We start from the raw sequence: 18725 nt of genomic DNA, 5'->3' as shown, positions 1-18725 counted from the left end.
CAGAATTTCAGGACTGAACTTACAGACTTTCTCCCACAATGGAGGGTTTCTTACTTTTGACGCCTCTCTGTTATAATGGCTTCTCTCTCCGCTTCCAAGGCTCTCACTTCCTCCCTGGGGCGACGTCTCCGCCGGTCAGTCTTAGTCATGGCTTCCTGTCTCATCTGCTCCCTCTTGTAGCTCCGCTGATAAGCTGTGATGAGGCGTCTCAGTCTAGTTGTCAGGGCTGAAGCACTGGGCCAGTACAATTTACCAAATTCAGCATTTTCACCTGATTTTCCTATTCAAAATACATTTCCAAAAATTAGTAAGAGACTCCCCAATAAGGTCCCCTGTATCATTGTCCTTGCAGACCATTAGTTTAATCTTTTCATATTAATTTAAAACAATGCTACCAGTAAAGCTATAGTATTATCACCTCAGTAAGAGGTACCCTTTGTTCAATGCACATTGGAACTGCTGACTTAATAGTATTGACAGATATTATCCAAGGGAAGTACCACCCTAGCATTTATTACAAATCCCCCAAAGTTGACAATTGCCTCACTGAATTGCCTGGGGATACAATAGAAATCGGGTAAGCAATCTTTGGGTTTGTTAGGAACCACCACACAGAACATTAAAATGAATACTCCCAAACAACCAACCAAGTTAAATACAGGAACACCAGTTGTTTACTTAATGCTGCCATTAGACTGTTCTAAGTGCTTGTTTAATCTGTAAAAGATATGCAGTTTATGTACTGACCTCATGGCATCCTGGTTAGTATTTTTTCTCTCTCTCTCTCTCTCTCTCTCTCTCAATAGACTTTGTATTTTGTGAACTACACTGTACTGCTGTACTTGGCAAGTAAGTTTCCTGGATGAAAAATAATTACGATTTTCTGTTGCTCACAATTAGCAAAATACAGTTCTCAGGATTAACAGTTTCTTTTACTTAAATAATCAGATTTTTTATTTAATATATATTTTTAGATTTTTCAAATTATGGAAGATATTGTGTCTTAGCTCTAACGCCAAATACTGCAAGTGTAATATTCGGAAGATGTTGCAAGTGGGGTTTGCGAACAGTTACTTACCAAACCAAAATGACCAATAAAGCCTTAGATTAACACATAGAGCTTATTAAATTTATCATTGTGGCATCCTCTAAATGTGAACTATGTTTGCCTTTCTGGAGTTTCATCGCAGCCATTATTACATCATTCTTGCATCATGTTAACCACATTTTAATGTGTGCAAGAGTGAAAATTCCCTATAGCGGAGTCTTGCTTTTTACACCCCGAACGATACATCCTTTACCAGTCTGTTAAGTTTTCAATGTTATTCACCAATTTATTACTTGTAATATATATGGTTTGTTAAATCTGAGGTGGTTGGTGTGGTTGAGGCTGCCAGCAGTTTAAGGGGATTTCCAAATATTCTCCCCTTTAAAAAAAACATTTTAGTCAGTCAGATATCACCTGAAACTGGGAGGTACCAATTAAAACTTGTAATTATATTAATTTTAGAACACAAAAATAAGTTGGAATGTAGTGCATAATTTTAAAGTAACTATGGTACATTATCAGAGAGGCTGTTACTCGCAGAGAAAATTAGTATCTACTAACCGATGCCCAATATAGATATTTATAAGTCCTTTTTACTAACATCTCTGACAGGTACAACCAATTTCAGACATAATACAAATATAATGATAAAAGATCAATTGAAAGCATTTCATTAAATAAATCTCAGGTGCACTATCATGAAGCATTATATTTGTTAAAATAATTTCTAAAATGAATTTATTTTCTGTTTAAGTAAATAGGTTACTGGATGATCCTTAGTAGACTGCCGTAACCTACAAAACTAGACAACGTGTGTTCACTTTAACTTAAGAACTATAAGTCCTTAAATTTAAATTTGGCCTTAATATAAACTTAAGTGCACACTAGTTCACAGAAGTAAGAGTTTAATATGTTTGTGTGTTAATAAAAAAGGCTTTTAAAAAACACCCTCATCTTCCTTGAGAAACTACAAAATAGGTAATAAAAATAAATTAAAACCACCAATTTAAATAAAGTATTTAAAAATCAGCCAAACCTGCATTTACTTGACTTACTTTGAGATTGATAGTTCAAGATAGAAATGAACTTCCTCCGAAACTTCCTGGATTATTCAGCTGTCAACAGGCTTTGAATAATTGCTCACCATGACACACATCAATGTTATTTCCCCCACACTCACCTGCATTTTCAGCATCCATGCTTTCCTCTTTATCATCCAAAGGAGAATTTGCAAACTCCTACAAAAAAACAAAAACAAAGAAACATGGATGAATAGAAGCTCCCATATGGTGCTTGGGGTGACGGAGACGGACAGACGGGGGGGGGGGGGGGGGGGGGACAGGGACGACGAGTTTTTCATATGTAGTTTCAGAATTTGCTACACTTACATCCAGTTCATCCTTAAAGGGCATTCTGGCTGGCTTGTACTCTGGATCCTCGTCTTCTCGGTCAAAGTCTCCCCTAATCATTTTTAAAACCACAAAATTACACACTGAACAGACAAAGCTTGCAAACAGAATTCAATGAATGAGTGCATTGTGGCACTTGCTTACCCATCAGCACCATCGGCCATCATGTCGGCTCCTCTCTGTTCTGCAGCGATTGCCTTGGCATCAGGCATCCCAACTCTCTCCAAAAAAGAGAGCGCTGGGTCGGCCCGCATAGAGTTGTACTTTTCATACCCTGGCAAAGAGCAAAAAGGAGAAAATCACTGACTGCACTTTGTAAATCATTGTATATTGTAACAAATAAATAAAAGCACATGTAAATATTTGTATACTACAAATCCTCTACCTGCAATGATATAAATGATTGAAGGTTGTGATTATGGAAAGAAACTTCTTTTTTTCACCCCTTTGTTGTTAACTTATATGTTGCATATGATTGGTGACAAACGTATTTTTGGACAAAAAGCCTTAGGGGATTATGTCTACATCACTTTACATTTACTCTGACATCTTACAATCGTAGCAACATTTACAATTAAACCAGATGCTGTCATTCAGGTCAGCCATTGGCTGTTCCATAAACCTCAATAGCTGAGAGCACAACCTTGACTGCTCACTTGAAGGGACGAAAAGTGTAAACAGAGCTTAAAATAGATGAGCTGTGAAGTATAGGAGATTTTAAAAGGTCATCCATGGGACTGCAAAGATTTCTTAAATTACTTATATGATGGTACTGTATTCCAAAATCAGTTTAGCCTATAAATATTCTCAAAACAAACATTCCTTTCAAAAGCCAAGACCAATGTTTTTATTCAAAATATAACACATTTTACTGCATGATTTGTAACCCCTCCAACACTGATCAATACAGTCGACATTCTTTTTAAAAAAAATAAATAAAAATTCTGAACTGGCCAAGTAGAACAGATTTAAAATGGCAGATCGCAACAGCGCACTGCAGGAAAATGATTGCCAGACTGGACCCACTTCAGCTGCGCCCATGAGCAGTCAGGCCCTCAATTCCCCCCTCTCCCCCCCAGAACATCACATTTCAATTAGGATTTATACTGTGACACATTGTTTATAACCGCTGTTGAGCCTGAAGCCAAACTGTAATCATGAAAGGGTTTATAAGCTATCACTCTTTCCTGTAGTCGGGCCGTGCCGCTGAGAATTCCTCCATGACCTCCAGTGAAATGGGATTATGATTAGGAGCGGCTTGCTGTATATATCATGGCTGCTACACATCGCAGCCCTTCAAAGTTAACAAGGCAGCTTCCCACTCCGGGGAATGGGGAGGTCTCAGTGCTGACATTTTGTGAAATAGTGCTTGGAAGAAAGCCCACGAGGCACTTGTACAGATTAATAGCAGAGGTTAAAACTACTATCCACTCCAACACAAGTTGGCAAGAAAGGTAGCAAGTGCACAAAGGCTAGAAGCAGGAGAGCATGAGCAAAGACTTCTGACAAATATGCGACCAAAACACTTTTTTTTGGTAAAAACCTTTGGTGAACACAATATTTTGGATCATTGACTATTGCATATCTAGTTTAACTGAAAATCTTACACTAAAAATCCACAGGTGTGATATATATATAATAAGGTATATATATATATATATATATATTATATATATATATATATATATATATAATATATATATATTATTCTAAACAAAACATATACCTTGAATATAAAATAGTTTTCACTTACCATGCTTAAAGACTCCAATGAGGAGAGATTTATCCGCTTCTTTATCCCACCAATCAGCAGGCAGTTCAGCATGGAACGGCTGAGGAATCCAAATGTCTATTTCACTGAAGCCAAAATCAATAACAACAATCAAAAAGACAGATCACTTCATTTGCTGCCCATATCTCTAGTGTCTCGATTATAAAACAAACTAGCAATGCCTTTATTATACATAACACAGGTTGCAGACAAAAGTATTGGCACCCTACACAAGAAGAATTCAAGAAAGCATTTAAAATACAAGTACTTAGTGAACATTTAGCCACCAATATGACAGATCAAAATACCCAATTTCTAAGTTTACAAAACAACCTAATAAACAAAAAAGCAATTTAAAAATGTATTCTTGACAAAGTACTGGGCCCTGTAATGGACTGGCATCCCATCCAGGGTGTAGTCCCGCCTTGCACCCTATGTCTGCTGGGTTAGGCTCCAGCTTATCACGACCCTCTATAGGATTAAGCAGTTGCAGATAATGAATGGACAAAGTATTGGCACATTTACATCAAGTCTGTAAAAATGTAATATAACCAATTAAATATATTCATAGGATTGAAAAACCATTACACAGTAATTAAGCTGAATTAGTAAATAAATAAGAAAATAAGAGCAGATGATGGTCAAGACAAAGGATACCGATTCACGGTCAAGTATCTATAACAAACCGCAGCATAGGAAATGGCTACAGTGCAGTATCAGAAGAAATATGGAATACCCAAATCTTCTATCAGTGCAAATTTATCAAGTACCACCACAGAACAAATTCAACTGAAAATGCTAGAAAAAGTAGACTATCAAATTACGAGTACAGCAGGTAGGAGAATCGAACAGCTTAAAAAAATAATAATAATAACAACAGATCAATAGCCAAGGGAGTGAAAAGAAAGATTTAAAAAACATCAGGTATGACAGTGCACTAAACTGTAGAAAGACACCTGAACACAGAAGAGTTGCATGTACATAGACCTTGCTGCAAACCAATTTTAAAGTATTCACAAAGAAATATGGAGACAGGAATCTGAAGCATTCAACTAAATTCTCTGGTCCAGTGAGATTAATGGTCCCCCCAAATATGGACCACACTGTTTAAAAGAAAAGCCTTCAAACTAAGAAAACCTTGTACCTACAGTTGAACACAGAGGTGGTTTGATCATGATATGGGGGTGTTTTAGCAGTTCAGGGACTGGGGACAATGTGATTAAAGATTAAATGAATGCAGCCATGTATCAAAGCAAACTACAACCTGACAGATTTCACCAAGATGTAACATTCTGGTTAATTACAAAATGTCTGAAAGCTGCAATAAAAGCAAAAAGGAGGACTCATGAAATACTAAAGCAGCGGTGCAAATACTTTTGTCATGAACAAATACTTAATGAAATATTTTTTTAATAAAGAGATTTGTTAATTACTTTTAAATATTTTGCTTTGTTTTATTAAAAAGTGGTTACTAAATGTTAGTCTGTTATCTTGAATAATGGTATAATAAGCATAGGGTGCCATTACTTTTGTCTGCAACTGTGTGTATGTATGCGTATATAAAGCTTAAGTTTTTTTTATTTTTTACACAGGATTATAAAATTATAAATTTGTGTACAAAATGAAAATGTCCAGTCATCTAATGAAACAAAGCCATGCTTTTTTGTTTTATATTCATAAGTTTAGAGAGGAGGGGGGGAAACACAATGAATCCACCAACCTTGAATCTGTGCCCTCTAAGATACTGTCTGCTTGGTCACCGATAACTTCTTGCATGAGATAGTACAGCATGCGGACTCGCAGCAGGACTCTGGGGAAGGGGTGGGGGGAGAGAAAGTTCTTAACTTTGGGTCTGTTTGCCAACAGTAGCTTTTGGCATCTGCTGCAGTTCATCCATCATCCTGCCAAGACTGATTAGCCATGCTGTATGGTAGGCTTGAAGCATGACAGATGGTGGCACATAATCACCTCTGTGTGGTGCTTTGTGCTGGCTTCCAACAGGTCTGCCTGGCAACCAGTTTGCACTGCACAGAGCGGAAGCGAGCAGAGCCCAAGCGCATTTAATTTATTTCCACCTAATGCAGTTTGTGAAGTTTGGACACGTCCTGCCAGCACCTCTAAAGTACAGAGGCAAGTTTGTAAACAAGCAAACAGATGGCTGGCAGCAAGTGTTCTACTTCATTATCTCGTAACATTTCCTCAGCTGTTGCCCAATTCCATTTTTGGAAACACATCAGAAAAAAAAAAAAAAAAAAAAAAAAAAAAAAAAAAAAAAAAACTATACGTCAGATCTATTATTTTTTATCGGATAGCCTCTCTAACGAAATTTATATATATATATAGATATATATATATATATATATATATATATATATATATATGTTAATCTTTTTAACCCCACATTTACCCAACAATGTCTAAAGACAAGATGTTTTGGAAAATATTAGCAAACATAAAATACCAGGAGGTTCTCTGTTCAAATCCCACCTCAGTTACTGGCTCACTGTGTGCGACCCTGAGCAAGTAACTTAACCCTTGTGCTCTGTCCTTCGGTGTTCCTATTGTAAGTCACTCTGCAGCAGCAGTTATTGATGCATAACTCACCTCATTAGTCTATTTGGATAAAAGTGTCTGCTAAAAAATAATCATCGAACAACTGAATAGCTGGGGTGGTCCTTCAAGGTGAGATTTGTGGAAAGAATTTTACATCATTTGAGGAAACTCCTATTACATCCCCCTATAACATGCATGGATAGGAAGAGCCACAAGTCCTTTTCATAAGCACTAATTCTACTATGAGCTCTAAACACACTAAACATACAAACAAAAACAATTAAATGGTTGTCTCTGTAAATAGTGTCAAAAGCAAAAGTTTCTTATGTAGCGTGAACTATCGCCCACTCATACAAGAGAATATTTACTTTCAGACACTCCTCTGGGATCTTCATGTGTAATGAAACTAATACTGAACTAGGGAATACCTTTTAAAATATTACTATATTAGCCAAAGCCATACATTTTAAGTTGTGCTAAGAACAAGTATCAAGACATTCTCAGCACAGCAAAGCACTGATCTTCCAGTTTAAAAAGTCTGGGGAAAAAAACAAAAAGATAAAAAAACATACTTGTTACAGTGGTGTTTCAGGTGCTTCTTGTAACTATCCTCCTGGAAGAGCGAGTCAGGATTACAGTTTGCCAGCCAACCTGCCTTCTGTAGGACAGGTTGAGCGGATTGGGTTTTAACCTTCTTTCCTTTGCGGCCTCTGGGCACTGGAGCAGACAGTCCTGTAAGTCGAGTAATTTACGGAGAGTGAATTTGAAAGTATCAGACATTAAAACATTCACCTTGTGAAATAGTGTCCCAATCACACCCCACAAACTACCACTGCTACAGGAGTTAATGAAAACATACCTACAACCTCTCTATCTCTTATCTATATTAGGGCTGCTCCTATTAAAATTAAATAGCACAGATTAATCTAAAAAGATGGCATTTTTTGTTTACAAAATAAACTGTGCAGAATTTTTTTTTTTTATATAAAATAAAACAGATCTTTCCCTACGGCAGTCCAATCATAAGTGAGCAGATACAGGACACACAGTTGAAAGTCTTTAGTAGGTTTAACCAATGGTAGAGTCAAAGATCTGCCCTGGTTTTGCAAATCTCCAATCATTAGTGAGCAGAGACGGGGCATAAATGCTAGGGTTAGGGGTATTGATTGCTAAGCTTCAAGTAATATTTGACTTGCTTTTTACAAATTAAATTACAATAATAATAATAATATTAATAATAAGACAATGGAGACATCAGCCGATTTGGTTACGAACCGAATTTTCAAAAAATACACCACAAATACCCAAACTGACACAGGAAGGGAAGGGATATACTTGCCACTTCCAAAACTCCAATTAAAGGTATCTGTAGCTTACCAGTAGCTGTCAATTAAAGTATATTTCTTGAACTATTTGTTCTGTACAGAAAAGGCGATATGGAACAGCACTGGCTACAGCAATATAGGATGTCTAGCAAAGTCAGCAAAAAATCGTTACCTTTATTAAAAATGTGCACAGATTAATCTAATGCCCATAAATTAGCCAATCAAGCTGTTTTTTTTATTGCGCGACAGCCATAATTTATTTTTCTGCATCAAATGTGGCTTATGATTTAAGAGCTACTGTTGGTACCTTGGTTCCTCTTACGACTTGAGGCAACACACAAGTGCAATGGCTAGTTATAGTTTATGTAATGAAAAAAGTAAGACTCTGGTTTATGTGCAATAAAATACAATTACATTATGCAGTGGATCAAGTGTACACAACATTAAATTGCTACCATCTACACCCTTTATTTGCACTATTACGATCAAAGTGAGATCAAATCTCTAACCTTATGAAAACAGGTGGTGCATCTGCAAATATTACACTGAAAATACACAACTGTGACTATTCGAAGTACATAAGAACTCTTAAATTATTGCAGAGAGCTCAAGAAACATCTTTGAGACATTGTATGCCGTGTGCAGCATGATGCCTGCGCAATGCTAATTTTCTGTGTTCTGGCATGTGCGGCACAATGCTAATTGTGTTCAGGCGTACCTGAGTGGTTCTGGAGTGCTCTGGTCTGCCCATCTTCAGTAGGGGTGATCAGGTCCCAAATGAAGCTTTTGATGTTTTCATCTCCCTTGTAATGATTAAGGCAGTACACAAGGACAGCACGGCAGATGGTTTCTACATCTTGCTCAGTCAACTGCCGTTTAAACCGCCCATGAGACAGGATGTCAATCCATCTTCCCCAGCTAGAAGGGGAGAAAATGAAGGACTTACGTTTCAGCTTTTAAAAAGGAAGTTCCAAAGGCTAATCTAGATAGCTTAACCATTTTGGTTTCTAATGCTACAAAAAATTGGTTTTACTATCTAATTTACCTTGCTTAAAATTAGAATATACAAGAATTTAAATTCTGCATTTACCTAAAATGAAAATGGTCCATCAACATTTCTACTTAACCCACTAGGCAGAAAAAAATAAGTATACAATTAAAAAGGCACAGGCATTATTCTTTCTGAATAATCAGTTTAGCAAAATATGTTTTTGTACCATATTACAACTGAACCAAAAAACATGACCACACTCACCCATATACAAGCAGGTTCTTCTCTACCCTGAAACACTCACTCCTCGGGTAACCCTGGGATTTGTCCTGAGGTCGACGTGGTTTCAAACTGGGCTTTTCCTCAGAGTCGCTCTCCAGTTCTGAAAATTCCATCATATCCTCCTCCTTGATCGAACTAAAGTGTCTGGTTTGTTTTCTGATTCTGGGTGTATCTATCACCAGGTTGTTCTGAAGCCAAAAATGTGAGATTAAAAACATGCTTTATCAAAAAGTACTTGTTTTACTTCTCACGCCGTTATAAGAACTTGTTATAAGAACGAGGAAACCCAAGGGGGAATGTACAGTATGTAGTCCGCCTGCATCATGTGAAGTTAAAGGGAATACAGAATGGAGCAATATTTCTTATACCAGTATTTAAATTATATATATATTAGTATAGGAAAACACCTATATTGGGACTTGAGATGATGCTTAAAGTTCCCAAGTGCATTTATTTTTAGGGATTTAACACTTACCCTTCCATGTATTGCTTCCATATCCAACTCTGCCTTTTTGGCCCATTTTTGCCAGAAGTCAGGATCTTCTAAAGAAATATCTGTTCGGTTTCCAGCTGCTACAAAGCTGGCCTAAGGGATTTGAGGGAATGTATACAATTAGTACAAGCATTACAAATGCTTTAGTTAATGATAGCTACCTAACAACATATTTACAGAAGACTTCTTCTGTAACTGCCGCCCGCTGTTGATCACAGCCAATTAGGGACATGAAGTCGCATTCAATGTATTGATCACTAACAGTCATGCCATTTCTTATGCTTCATAATGATTTACCTTTGCAAAAGTGGATCCTTTTCCCTCAGACTCTATAGTAATGGTCTGTGTTCGCCTCTTCAGGATCTGATCAATGTCTTCTTCACAGAATTTGGATCCTTCATCCTCCTCATCCATCAAGGCACCATAGGCTCCTTTGCGAAGAAGATCTTCTATCTCCTTTTTCGAAAGCTGTTGCATCTGAAAATGTATGTGCATTTTTTTTGTTTATAAAAAGGGTCCCACTCAATCCTGCCAACAAATGGGTCAATGTGCAGCCTCTGATCTACATCACATCTAGAACAATCTGTTGAAGATGCCATTTCATTTCCTTTAAAGAAAGGAGTATGAATGCAAGGCTTTTCCCAATTGCATTAATGTCAAACAGCTACTGATTCCACACTTTGCAGAGAGGATGCTGAATGTGCAAGGGCATCAGACAGTTATCTTTTTAAAACCAGGAGGCGCAAGGTTAAGATGACATGAATGTGAAATGTACATCCACAGATGACCAACAAGATTGTGTTTATTTTTAAAAGTAATAGTCTTTTTAAAACTAAGTGTACATACCCCATTAGCAGAATTCTCTCTCCCACTCATGGACTGGAGTACAGCTTTATCCAGACCCAGTTTTAAACTGGCCTTGTCAAACATTTCCCTTTCATAGGAATTCCTGGTTATCAAACGATATATCTTTACAGCTTTCCTCTGTCCGATTCTGTGGCATCGTGCCTGAGCCTGGAGGCAAAGGGAGGTGGGGGTTAGGCATAGTTTTGTTACACCAAATAAAACAAACAAATTACATTTCTTAACCAACTGTACTGAACAAAGTGCAAAAATCATACCTGCAAGTCGTTTTGAGGATTCCAGTCTGAATCAAAGATAATGCAGGTATCTGCAGCAGTTAAGTTAATACCCAAACCTCCTGCTCTTGTACACAACAGGAAGACAAATCTGTCAGAATCTGGTTTGGAAAACCTGTCTATAGCTGCCTGTCGAAGGTTACCCCTCACCCGACCGTCAATGCGCTCATACGGGTACCTAAAAATAAATGACAGATTAAAAATGAAGACAAAGACAAAAACTACATTCAATACAGTTTAATAGAACAAACTATATAAAACTGTGGCATTAATCATAAAAGCCAAGAAACCTTACCTACTGTAAACTACAATTAACTTGCAATATATAATTTCAAAGCGTGTCCAGTTGGTAGGAGAAAAATAAATGGCTGTACTGGAATTATCAGCTTCTCTAAGGTTATTCAAATAAAATGTTCCTTGGCATTAGAATGCACCAAATCCCATGATGCAAAATGAAGCTGAACTGAAAGACTGTTTGTCTGTACGGAACATAATTAATATTCCAAGTCGGTATATGCTCAATGGCAGATGTGCCAAGTCAACCAAAGCATCGTGCTTTCTTGTGCATGTGTGGAGTGGCTGCATGCTGCTAAGTCATACCTTCTCTGAATGAGGTAGTCCTCCAAAATGTCCAGGCAGCGCACCATCTGGGAGAAGACAAGCACCCTGTGGCCACCGGCCTTCAATTTTGGCAACAGTTTGTCAATCAATACTAGCTTTCCAGCAGCCTGGACCATTGCCTGCAGGTGAAAATCTGGATAGTCGAAATGATGAGTCTCCCTGAACTCATCCAGAATTTTCTCTTCAGCACCTGCAATAGCAATGTTTGCAGATTTTTTTAGATAAACCATTTTTCATCCACCTTCAAAATACATGCCCATTAACAGTACAACCAAAAATAGGCCTTGTGGCTTCACCCATACATTAAACAGGCACAAAACTGAACAACATCTCCTCGGTAGCTCTTACTACGATTTCACATCAAGATGTAATCATAAAGGCTACAACAGTGCTAGTAAGTCCACAACAACCAAAAAAATCTTAGGCATAATTTAGTTATAACTTGACAGAAAATGTGCGACACACACCTATACCATTCATAAATATGAAGTCATTCAGATTGACAAATCATCCAGTATTGACACTAAATTGTATCTTTTCAGTATTTCTAAATACAAAAATTACCCCCATTTTTAAAAGTGACATTTAAATGAGAAGTTTTGTTCTTATGCCGTCTATTATCTTCTACCTTTAAAAGCACTACGAGAACCCATCTCAATTACTGGCACATATTAAAACCAACCACTGATAGTTAAACTGGTAAACTAAAGTTTATAGCATTACACAATATAACAAATAAACAAAAACTGACAAAAAACTGCAGCAGTCTTAAGACTCACAAGATTAAAAACAAAACAAAAATAGACACATACCTTTAATAAGGTAAGGGTGGTTACAGCACTTCCTAAGTTCCATCATAGTGTTTAAAAGGTTAGGTATGTTAGCATTCCCACTACCACCGCTACCACCACCACCAGGTCCCCCTTTTGAAAGGAAGGCAAAATTCTTCTCCAGAATGGCACGGTAGTATTTCTTCTGAATGTTAGTCAGCTCCACCTCTATGATTGTTTCTTCCTTTGGTGCCAAGTTCTTCTCCACGTCCTCCTTTAGGCGTCTCAACATCATTGGTTTTAAAATAGCCTGGAGTTTTTGCACCTAAAAAAAAAAAAAAAAAAAAAAAAAAGTCATTCACTGGTCTCTAATCTAGTACATCACCAAAAGACAGTAACCAAAACTACCAGAAAGGACAGAGTTTACACACATTATCTCCTACATCTAAACAGAAGTCATTATATTATTCTTTAATAACTGTGCTGTCCTTTTAACATTGCTTTGACTTCATCCTTCACTAAATGCTTATGAACTGCTTAGTGTACAACTACATATACCTTTATGATTGGCTGCGTAGAAATTCCTACCACCTCCTGTGTATATATATATATATATATATATATATATATATATATATATATATATATATATATATACACACACACATACATACATACATACATACACTCTTCCTCTCTCTTGCACAAATTAAAACACACTGATGAAATTCAAGTGTAAAATTTTGTAAATTAAATAAAAATATAATAGCATATTTTGAAAAATGGTGATTGAACAAGTTTCACTACCAATGCTTCCATAACATTGGTGATTAGCCCTGGATTACCAACTGAGCACATCAGTCTGCATATTATACATGCAGTATAACTTGGCTCACAACTGTATTAAACTTATTGACGTCACGTGACAGACAACTCACTCCTTGAGAGCTGAATCTCCATTTGAAAGTGCATTGAACACTTGATATCAAAAGCATCTCATGTTCTAATCTTCACTTCTTACATCTAATGTTACTGCTATGTTGGATTCCTCTCTCGTCCTACAAAGGAATACTACACACCAGCTCTTCATTAAAAACTTTCCACTTAAACACACTGAAGCAGGCAGGATGAAGCAAAACTTCAAGTACCTGCTCCTCAGTTTTCAAATCTCCAAACTCTTGCATGAAAGTGGTTTCTGAAGGGAATCGTTCAGGCTCTAAGAAATTCAGCAGGCTGAAGAGCTCTTCCACAGTGTTCTGTAAAGGAGTCCCAGTCAGCAAAACCTTGTGCTCCTACATAAAACAAGAGAAAATATGAGTGAGTATTTCAGCAGCTAGAAGGGAAGCAACTGGGTGAACAGTTTCCTAAGTGTAAATACAAACCATGTCCATCATTTTCAGCCCCTCTAGCAGCTTGCAATTCCTGTTCTTTAATCTGTGAGCCTCATCAATGACGACACAGCGCCACTGAATGTTCCGCAGTTCTGGGCAGTCAGTCAGTATCATTTCAAAAGTGGTGATGACAGCATGGAATTTGTAGGCTCCCTTTATCACACGACCCTGAAGAGAACATTTTTAAATAAAGAAATCTAGCACAGCTTACAGGAAGATCAATTTGTTCCTAATTGATATCTGCCTTTGAAGAGTATACTTTAAAATTACTATACAAGAGACAGAGTTCATAGGGGACCAAAATTTGCACATTAGGTAAATAAATATTCACAGCTAAACATTATCAGATTGTCTGCAATGCAGCCCAGTTTCAGTAACCACTCCTGGGGTGCCAAACTAAGTAGCACTGAACATCGCTCATTACCTGTGAATCCCTGAAGTTCATTTCATAAGTTTGTATCATCTGTCTGCTAGCTTGGCTGCCATGGTAGACTATCACATTCAATTCTGTCCACGTATGAAATTCCCTCTCCCAGTTAGGAATGGTGGACAGCGGTGCAATAATCAGGAAAGGGCTGTGAATTCCCTTCAGAAATATCTCATGTAGAAATGTGATGGACTGGATTGTTTTTCCCAAACCCATTTCATCTGCCAAAATGCAGTTACGTCTAAAAAACGTAAACAAGGATAAGAATTCAAGAAATAGAAAAAGAAATATCCAAGACAACAGGGCTACTTTACAAACGATTATATTGCTATTCATTTAGACACATTTTTAATGTAGGTAAACACATATATTGAATATCTTTAAATGAAGAAATTTATACAAAAAGTTAGTAGCAGTTTATCTAAAATAGAAAAATGTTGAGTAGTAGTTAAAAAAAAAAAAAAAAAAAAAAAAAAAAAAAAAAAAAGTATACATACGTGTTGTACCAATTGAAGAGCAGCCAGTTGACTCCTTCCAGCTGGTATTCCCTGAGTACGTTACCATTTTTATATTCCCTGGAACTCTCGGATTTCTGCCAGTCATTAGCAGGAGGTCGCTCCTGTTTTAAATTAAACAATTCCCATTAGTGGTATTCCAGTGACCGCAACATGGCCTTTTACATATTTTAAAAAAAGCTCTGTGCAGTGCCAATTCTTACCACACGTGTCTGTTTAGGTTCTGTGGCCATCCGTTTCTCAAATTCCTCAATCTTAGCCTGGTCAATGTCTTGCTTCAGTTCCCAAGTGCTGTCTTCATAAGGAAGTGAACACCACTTCACCAAATAGTGAGAGACAGTCTGTGGGGGAGGGAGAAAACAGGAAACAAAGGTTACACCATCTCACCGCCAGATGTAGTAATGCTTTACTCGCAATTAGTCATCTTGTGTTAGACTGGGGCGCTTGTGATTTACAGCAGGTTTCAACTCCCTGGGAAGGGATAGTCAAATTACATGAACACTCCACTCAAGAAAAAAGAGACAACTTGACATGCGTCTAGTAATAAACGTAAGTTTGAGGAGCTACCTCTTCATTATCATCAGTGCTTTGAGATACATCCAGTATTCTATCCACTTCTACATAGTCCGGATTGAAATGCTCATCTTCCATCTGAAAATAAAGAAAACCAAAATGTCAAAGAGTCAATTTATGACAGTAAAACCCAGATTAAAGTGCTACAATTCTGAAGAATTAGTCCCCATGAGGAAGGATTCTTCAGGCTTCATGAACTGGACCTCAATTACTGTGTAAAGCCTTATACAGTGAGAGAATGTTTAAGAATATTTTAAATGAAGCGTGAAATTACAATCCACTAACGAGCACTAAAAAGGGCTTTCCAAAACACAATCCACTTCAGCTGCTTGGTATTTCTCAAAGTACAATGTGCACTGTAAATTAGCAAGGATTGCATGTAGAATTTTGGACAATCAGATCTAATGGAATGTTAAGGTGATCTGCCTACATACAAGTCAGCAGTGGTTTACATGAGCCAAGCAATAAATCTTATTTCTAGAAAATGACAGCGTGTAACTATTTTAAACCGCACTATTGCTCATACCCCAAGCACTTATGTTAAACACAGCCTTTCAGAATGCAAGTATACTTAAAAGCTATAAAAAGGTAAAACCGAAAATAAACAATTTTTCTTCAGTAGGCAAGTCCATGACCACTGGACTTCTGATCCAAGAAAAGCACAGCCTTACAATACAATTAAATTAGTTTGGTACTATGTTACAACAGACTGGAAGCAGCTTGATCAGGCACACGGACAAAGTAAGCCTGTTAGATGAATACATTCTCCCCCCACCAGCTGAATTTAAATATAACCACTTCCCATTTGAAACAGGCAGTTCAAGATAAAACCTTTAATAGCTTGTTTAAATCATGTGTTAGTAGAAGAAAAGTAGGTCACAAATAGGAACTAAATGTGTTGTATGACAGTTGGTAAATTTAAGTGTGACAACATATACCATATTACTTTGAATTACCACCACCCTAAGATATCAGATTTGTAATAGATGCCATCCTCGAATAAACTCTCAATAATGAAACATGTACACTTTTTCCCTACCCCAGCTCAAATAAATGAAGCACTTAAAACACAGTATGGCAAAACATTACAAATAGAAACAAAATGAAATGAATAAACTTCAATACAATCTATTTAAAAGAGTACAATTACACACTGGAGCATACTGTTATTTTTATGGAACCAAAACAAACAAAAAAAAAGAGTACTGTAGGTACACAGCACCATGTGCTGATACTGATGTAGGAGAGTAAATACAGCAGCACTAAAATAAATAAATTACATATATAAATGTGTGTGTAATATATAAACTGGCAAGAAAACAATAATCTTAGTTGTAATGCATGAGCTGTATGATTATTTAACTTTCTTAAATGCATTTCTGTTTTGGTTGTATGCACAGTATTTTGGCTAATGAGATGCTGCAGAATCCTGATCCAGACAGGAAGTTCGGAGGGGGGGGGGGTCAATGGGGAGCAAAAGCAAGTGTAGCCATGGGATCAACTTATCTTCCTCACCGAAGCCCTGCCTGGATCAGGAGACTGAGATTAGAGTGTTTAGTTGTCTTGCTGGTTGAAGAGAAAGAAATGCACTGTATATTAAAGAGTTCAGCCCTGCAACTCTTAGAAACTGCTGCAAGAAAAGAAAGGGAAAATAAACCTACCTCCTCAGTGTTGAATTGGCAATTCTCTCATTATTTCCCTCTCTACACTACACTGGTATGTGACATCACCTAGTCAAACACTGATCTGATCTGCAAGCTCAACAGCTTTCAGTTTAAAATTGTAGGACTTCTTCGCCATCCTGATCAAGTTGTATCCGCAGAAACAAACGCCTCGCTCAAATACCATAAAATGCAATAAAAAAATTATGCTTTTTCGAAAACCATAGTACTTCCAAATACTGCCACCCTTGAATAAGCGCCTCAGCTGTTTAGCAATTTAAAATAAACGCCATGGCGTTAACGCAAAGTAATATGGTACTTGTCACCATGACTGTATTTGCCCCTTTCAGTATGACATTCAAAAGAAAAGAAACATTATGAACAAAGCAGACATCCGTAATTAAAGGCAGTGCAAAAAAGTATATATATTTAAATAGTGTGCCAACCTCACTGAGGAACTTGAGGGTCTGCTTAGCTCTGAATCTTTTGATCTTCTGATGGATTCTTTTGTCTTTCTCCAGCTCTTCCAAATCAGCCCATCGACAATGAAGGTAGGAGCTAAAATTACAAGGTGGTCAGTTTTATACAACATGGTCATTCTTTAAATACTATTAAAGTAATCCAGTTAAAGTTAACACAGTTATTTCAACTTGACAAGAATGCTGACCTGTAACAAAAGATGCCATTCTGAAAAAATAAATACAATGAAACAAGAATTCACATTCTCGTAACTGGTCGCAGTATTAACATTACCATGTCTTAATAATCAGGCCCCAAATATCAATTCCTAATTATGTAATTCACAAATCCTAGTGTTCATAGAACAGAGTCTTTCTGTAGTAACTTTTACATTTAATTATAATCCAACATAATTCCCTTATCTAATCCTTCATTCCCATGTTGAAAAATGACATTGCTCACGAAGCCTGTGCTTTACTCACAAATGTTTAAATTTGACGTAAAATTCCTCGACTTCCACCTCTTCCCCAGACTCCATCTGTAAAAGAAACATTCACAGGTTAGGTTTCTAAAAAGAGTCATCTGTCATTGCTATTTAAACCCACATTTACTCAGTGCAAGAACAAGCACAGTTTGAATGTTCTTAATGTTGATTTAAAATAACTAAAAAAAAACCCACGTTTTGGCAGGGAATTTTGTATTTAGTGTAATACCACGACAAAAAAAACCTACCAATCCCAACCACTTTGCTCTCTATGTGAACCAAGTCATGAATCATTTTAACTCCTCCTCAACCACATGCAAGCTCCATTCATAATAACCTGACCCGGAGCCTGGCTTTCTGCCAAAACCACAGTGTTTAGCAGACGCCAAACGTACCATTTCCTCAGGCAGCAGCCAATTTGCAGCTGTACTACTAAAAGCCACAAGTATTATTTTTGGCTGGCTCATTCTAGGCTGATTCTAAAGGACATTTCCAAGGATAAAAACTTTGCCATTTGTATACCTAACAAAAAATTAAGTACTATGTCTCTTTAAAGCCCATGTCACCTATTTCATAATACTATGATTATATTTTATTAAACTATACTATAATTATGTTCAAATATACATCATTTACACTTTTGCGCTTTAAGAAAATTACAATGGTAAAGCCTGTTTTGAGTGCTTCAACCAAGAAAGTCTGAATCCGAATCTTGACACTTGCAACGTCACTAAAGGATAACAAAGCACAAACATACACATATTACACTGTACGCAGCTTGTTCGACAGACTTCTAGAGGTATATATTGTACT

At 37.0% G+C, this 18725-nt stretch overlaps 1 protein-coding gene across 2 annotated transcripts in view; it reads right to left on the bottom strand.

Annotated features, from left to right (window-relative positions):
• LOC121313453 (chromodomain-helicase-DNA-binding protein 7-like) overlaps positions 1 to 18725 on the bottom strand; it is a 67499-nt gene that overhangs the window by 12973 nt on the left and 35801 nt on the right. For both annotated transcript variants that reach the window (XM_041245988.1, XM_041245986.1), the window contains exons 7-29: positions 17911 to 17966; positions 17416 to 17527; positions 15303 to 15386; positions 14939 to 15076; positions 14718 to 14839; positions 14218 to 14461; positions 13785 to 13961; positions 13551 to 13694; positions 12445 to 12727; positions 11612 to 11822; positions 10994 to 11189; positions 10719 to 10886; positions 10170 to 10349; positions 9855 to 9965; positions 9362 to 9567; positions 8825 to 9024; positions 7354 to 7513; positions 5949 to 6038; positions 4211 to 4314; positions 2602 to 2731; positions 2437 to 2509; positions 2229 to 2286; positions 55 to 280 (exon numbers count right to left, since the gene is read on the bottom strand). In XM_041245988.1, coding sequence (XP_041101922.1) covers positions 55 to 280; positions 2229 to 2286; positions 2437 to 2509; positions 2602 to 2731; positions 4211 to 4314; positions 5949 to 6038; positions 7354 to 7513; positions 8825 to 9024; positions 9362 to 9567; positions 9855 to 9965; positions 10170 to 10349; positions 10719 to 10886; positions 10994 to 11189; positions 11612 to 11822; positions 12445 to 12727; positions 13551 to 13694; positions 13785 to 13961; positions 14218 to 14461; positions 14718 to 14839; positions 14939 to 15076; positions 15303 to 15386; positions 17416 to 17527; positions 17911 to 17966 — 3473 coding nt within the window. The remainder of the gene's footprint in view (positions 1 to 54; positions 281 to 2228; positions 2287 to 2436; positions 2510 to 2601; positions 2732 to 4210; positions 4315 to 5948; positions 6039 to 7353; positions 7514 to 8824; positions 9025 to 9361; positions 9568 to 9854; positions 9966 to 10169; positions 10350 to 10718; positions 10887 to 10993; positions 11190 to 11611; positions 11823 to 12444; positions 12728 to 13550; positions 13695 to 13784; positions 13962 to 14217; positions 14462 to 14717; positions 14840 to 14938; positions 15077 to 15302; positions 15387 to 17415; positions 17528 to 17910; positions 17967 to 18725) is intronic.

This window comes from Polyodon spathula, chromosome 3, assembly GCF_017654505.1.
Source record: "Polyodon spathula isolate WHYD16114869_AA chromosome 3, ASM1765450v1, whole genome shotgun sequence".
In the NCBI taxonomy this organism is placed as follows: domain Eukaryota; kingdom Metazoa; phylum Chordata; class Actinopteri; order Acipenseriformes; family Polyodontidae; genus Polyodon; species Polyodon spathula.
Note: the sequence above shows the minus strand (reverse complement) of the source record. Positions and strands in the feature narration are given on the sequence as shown.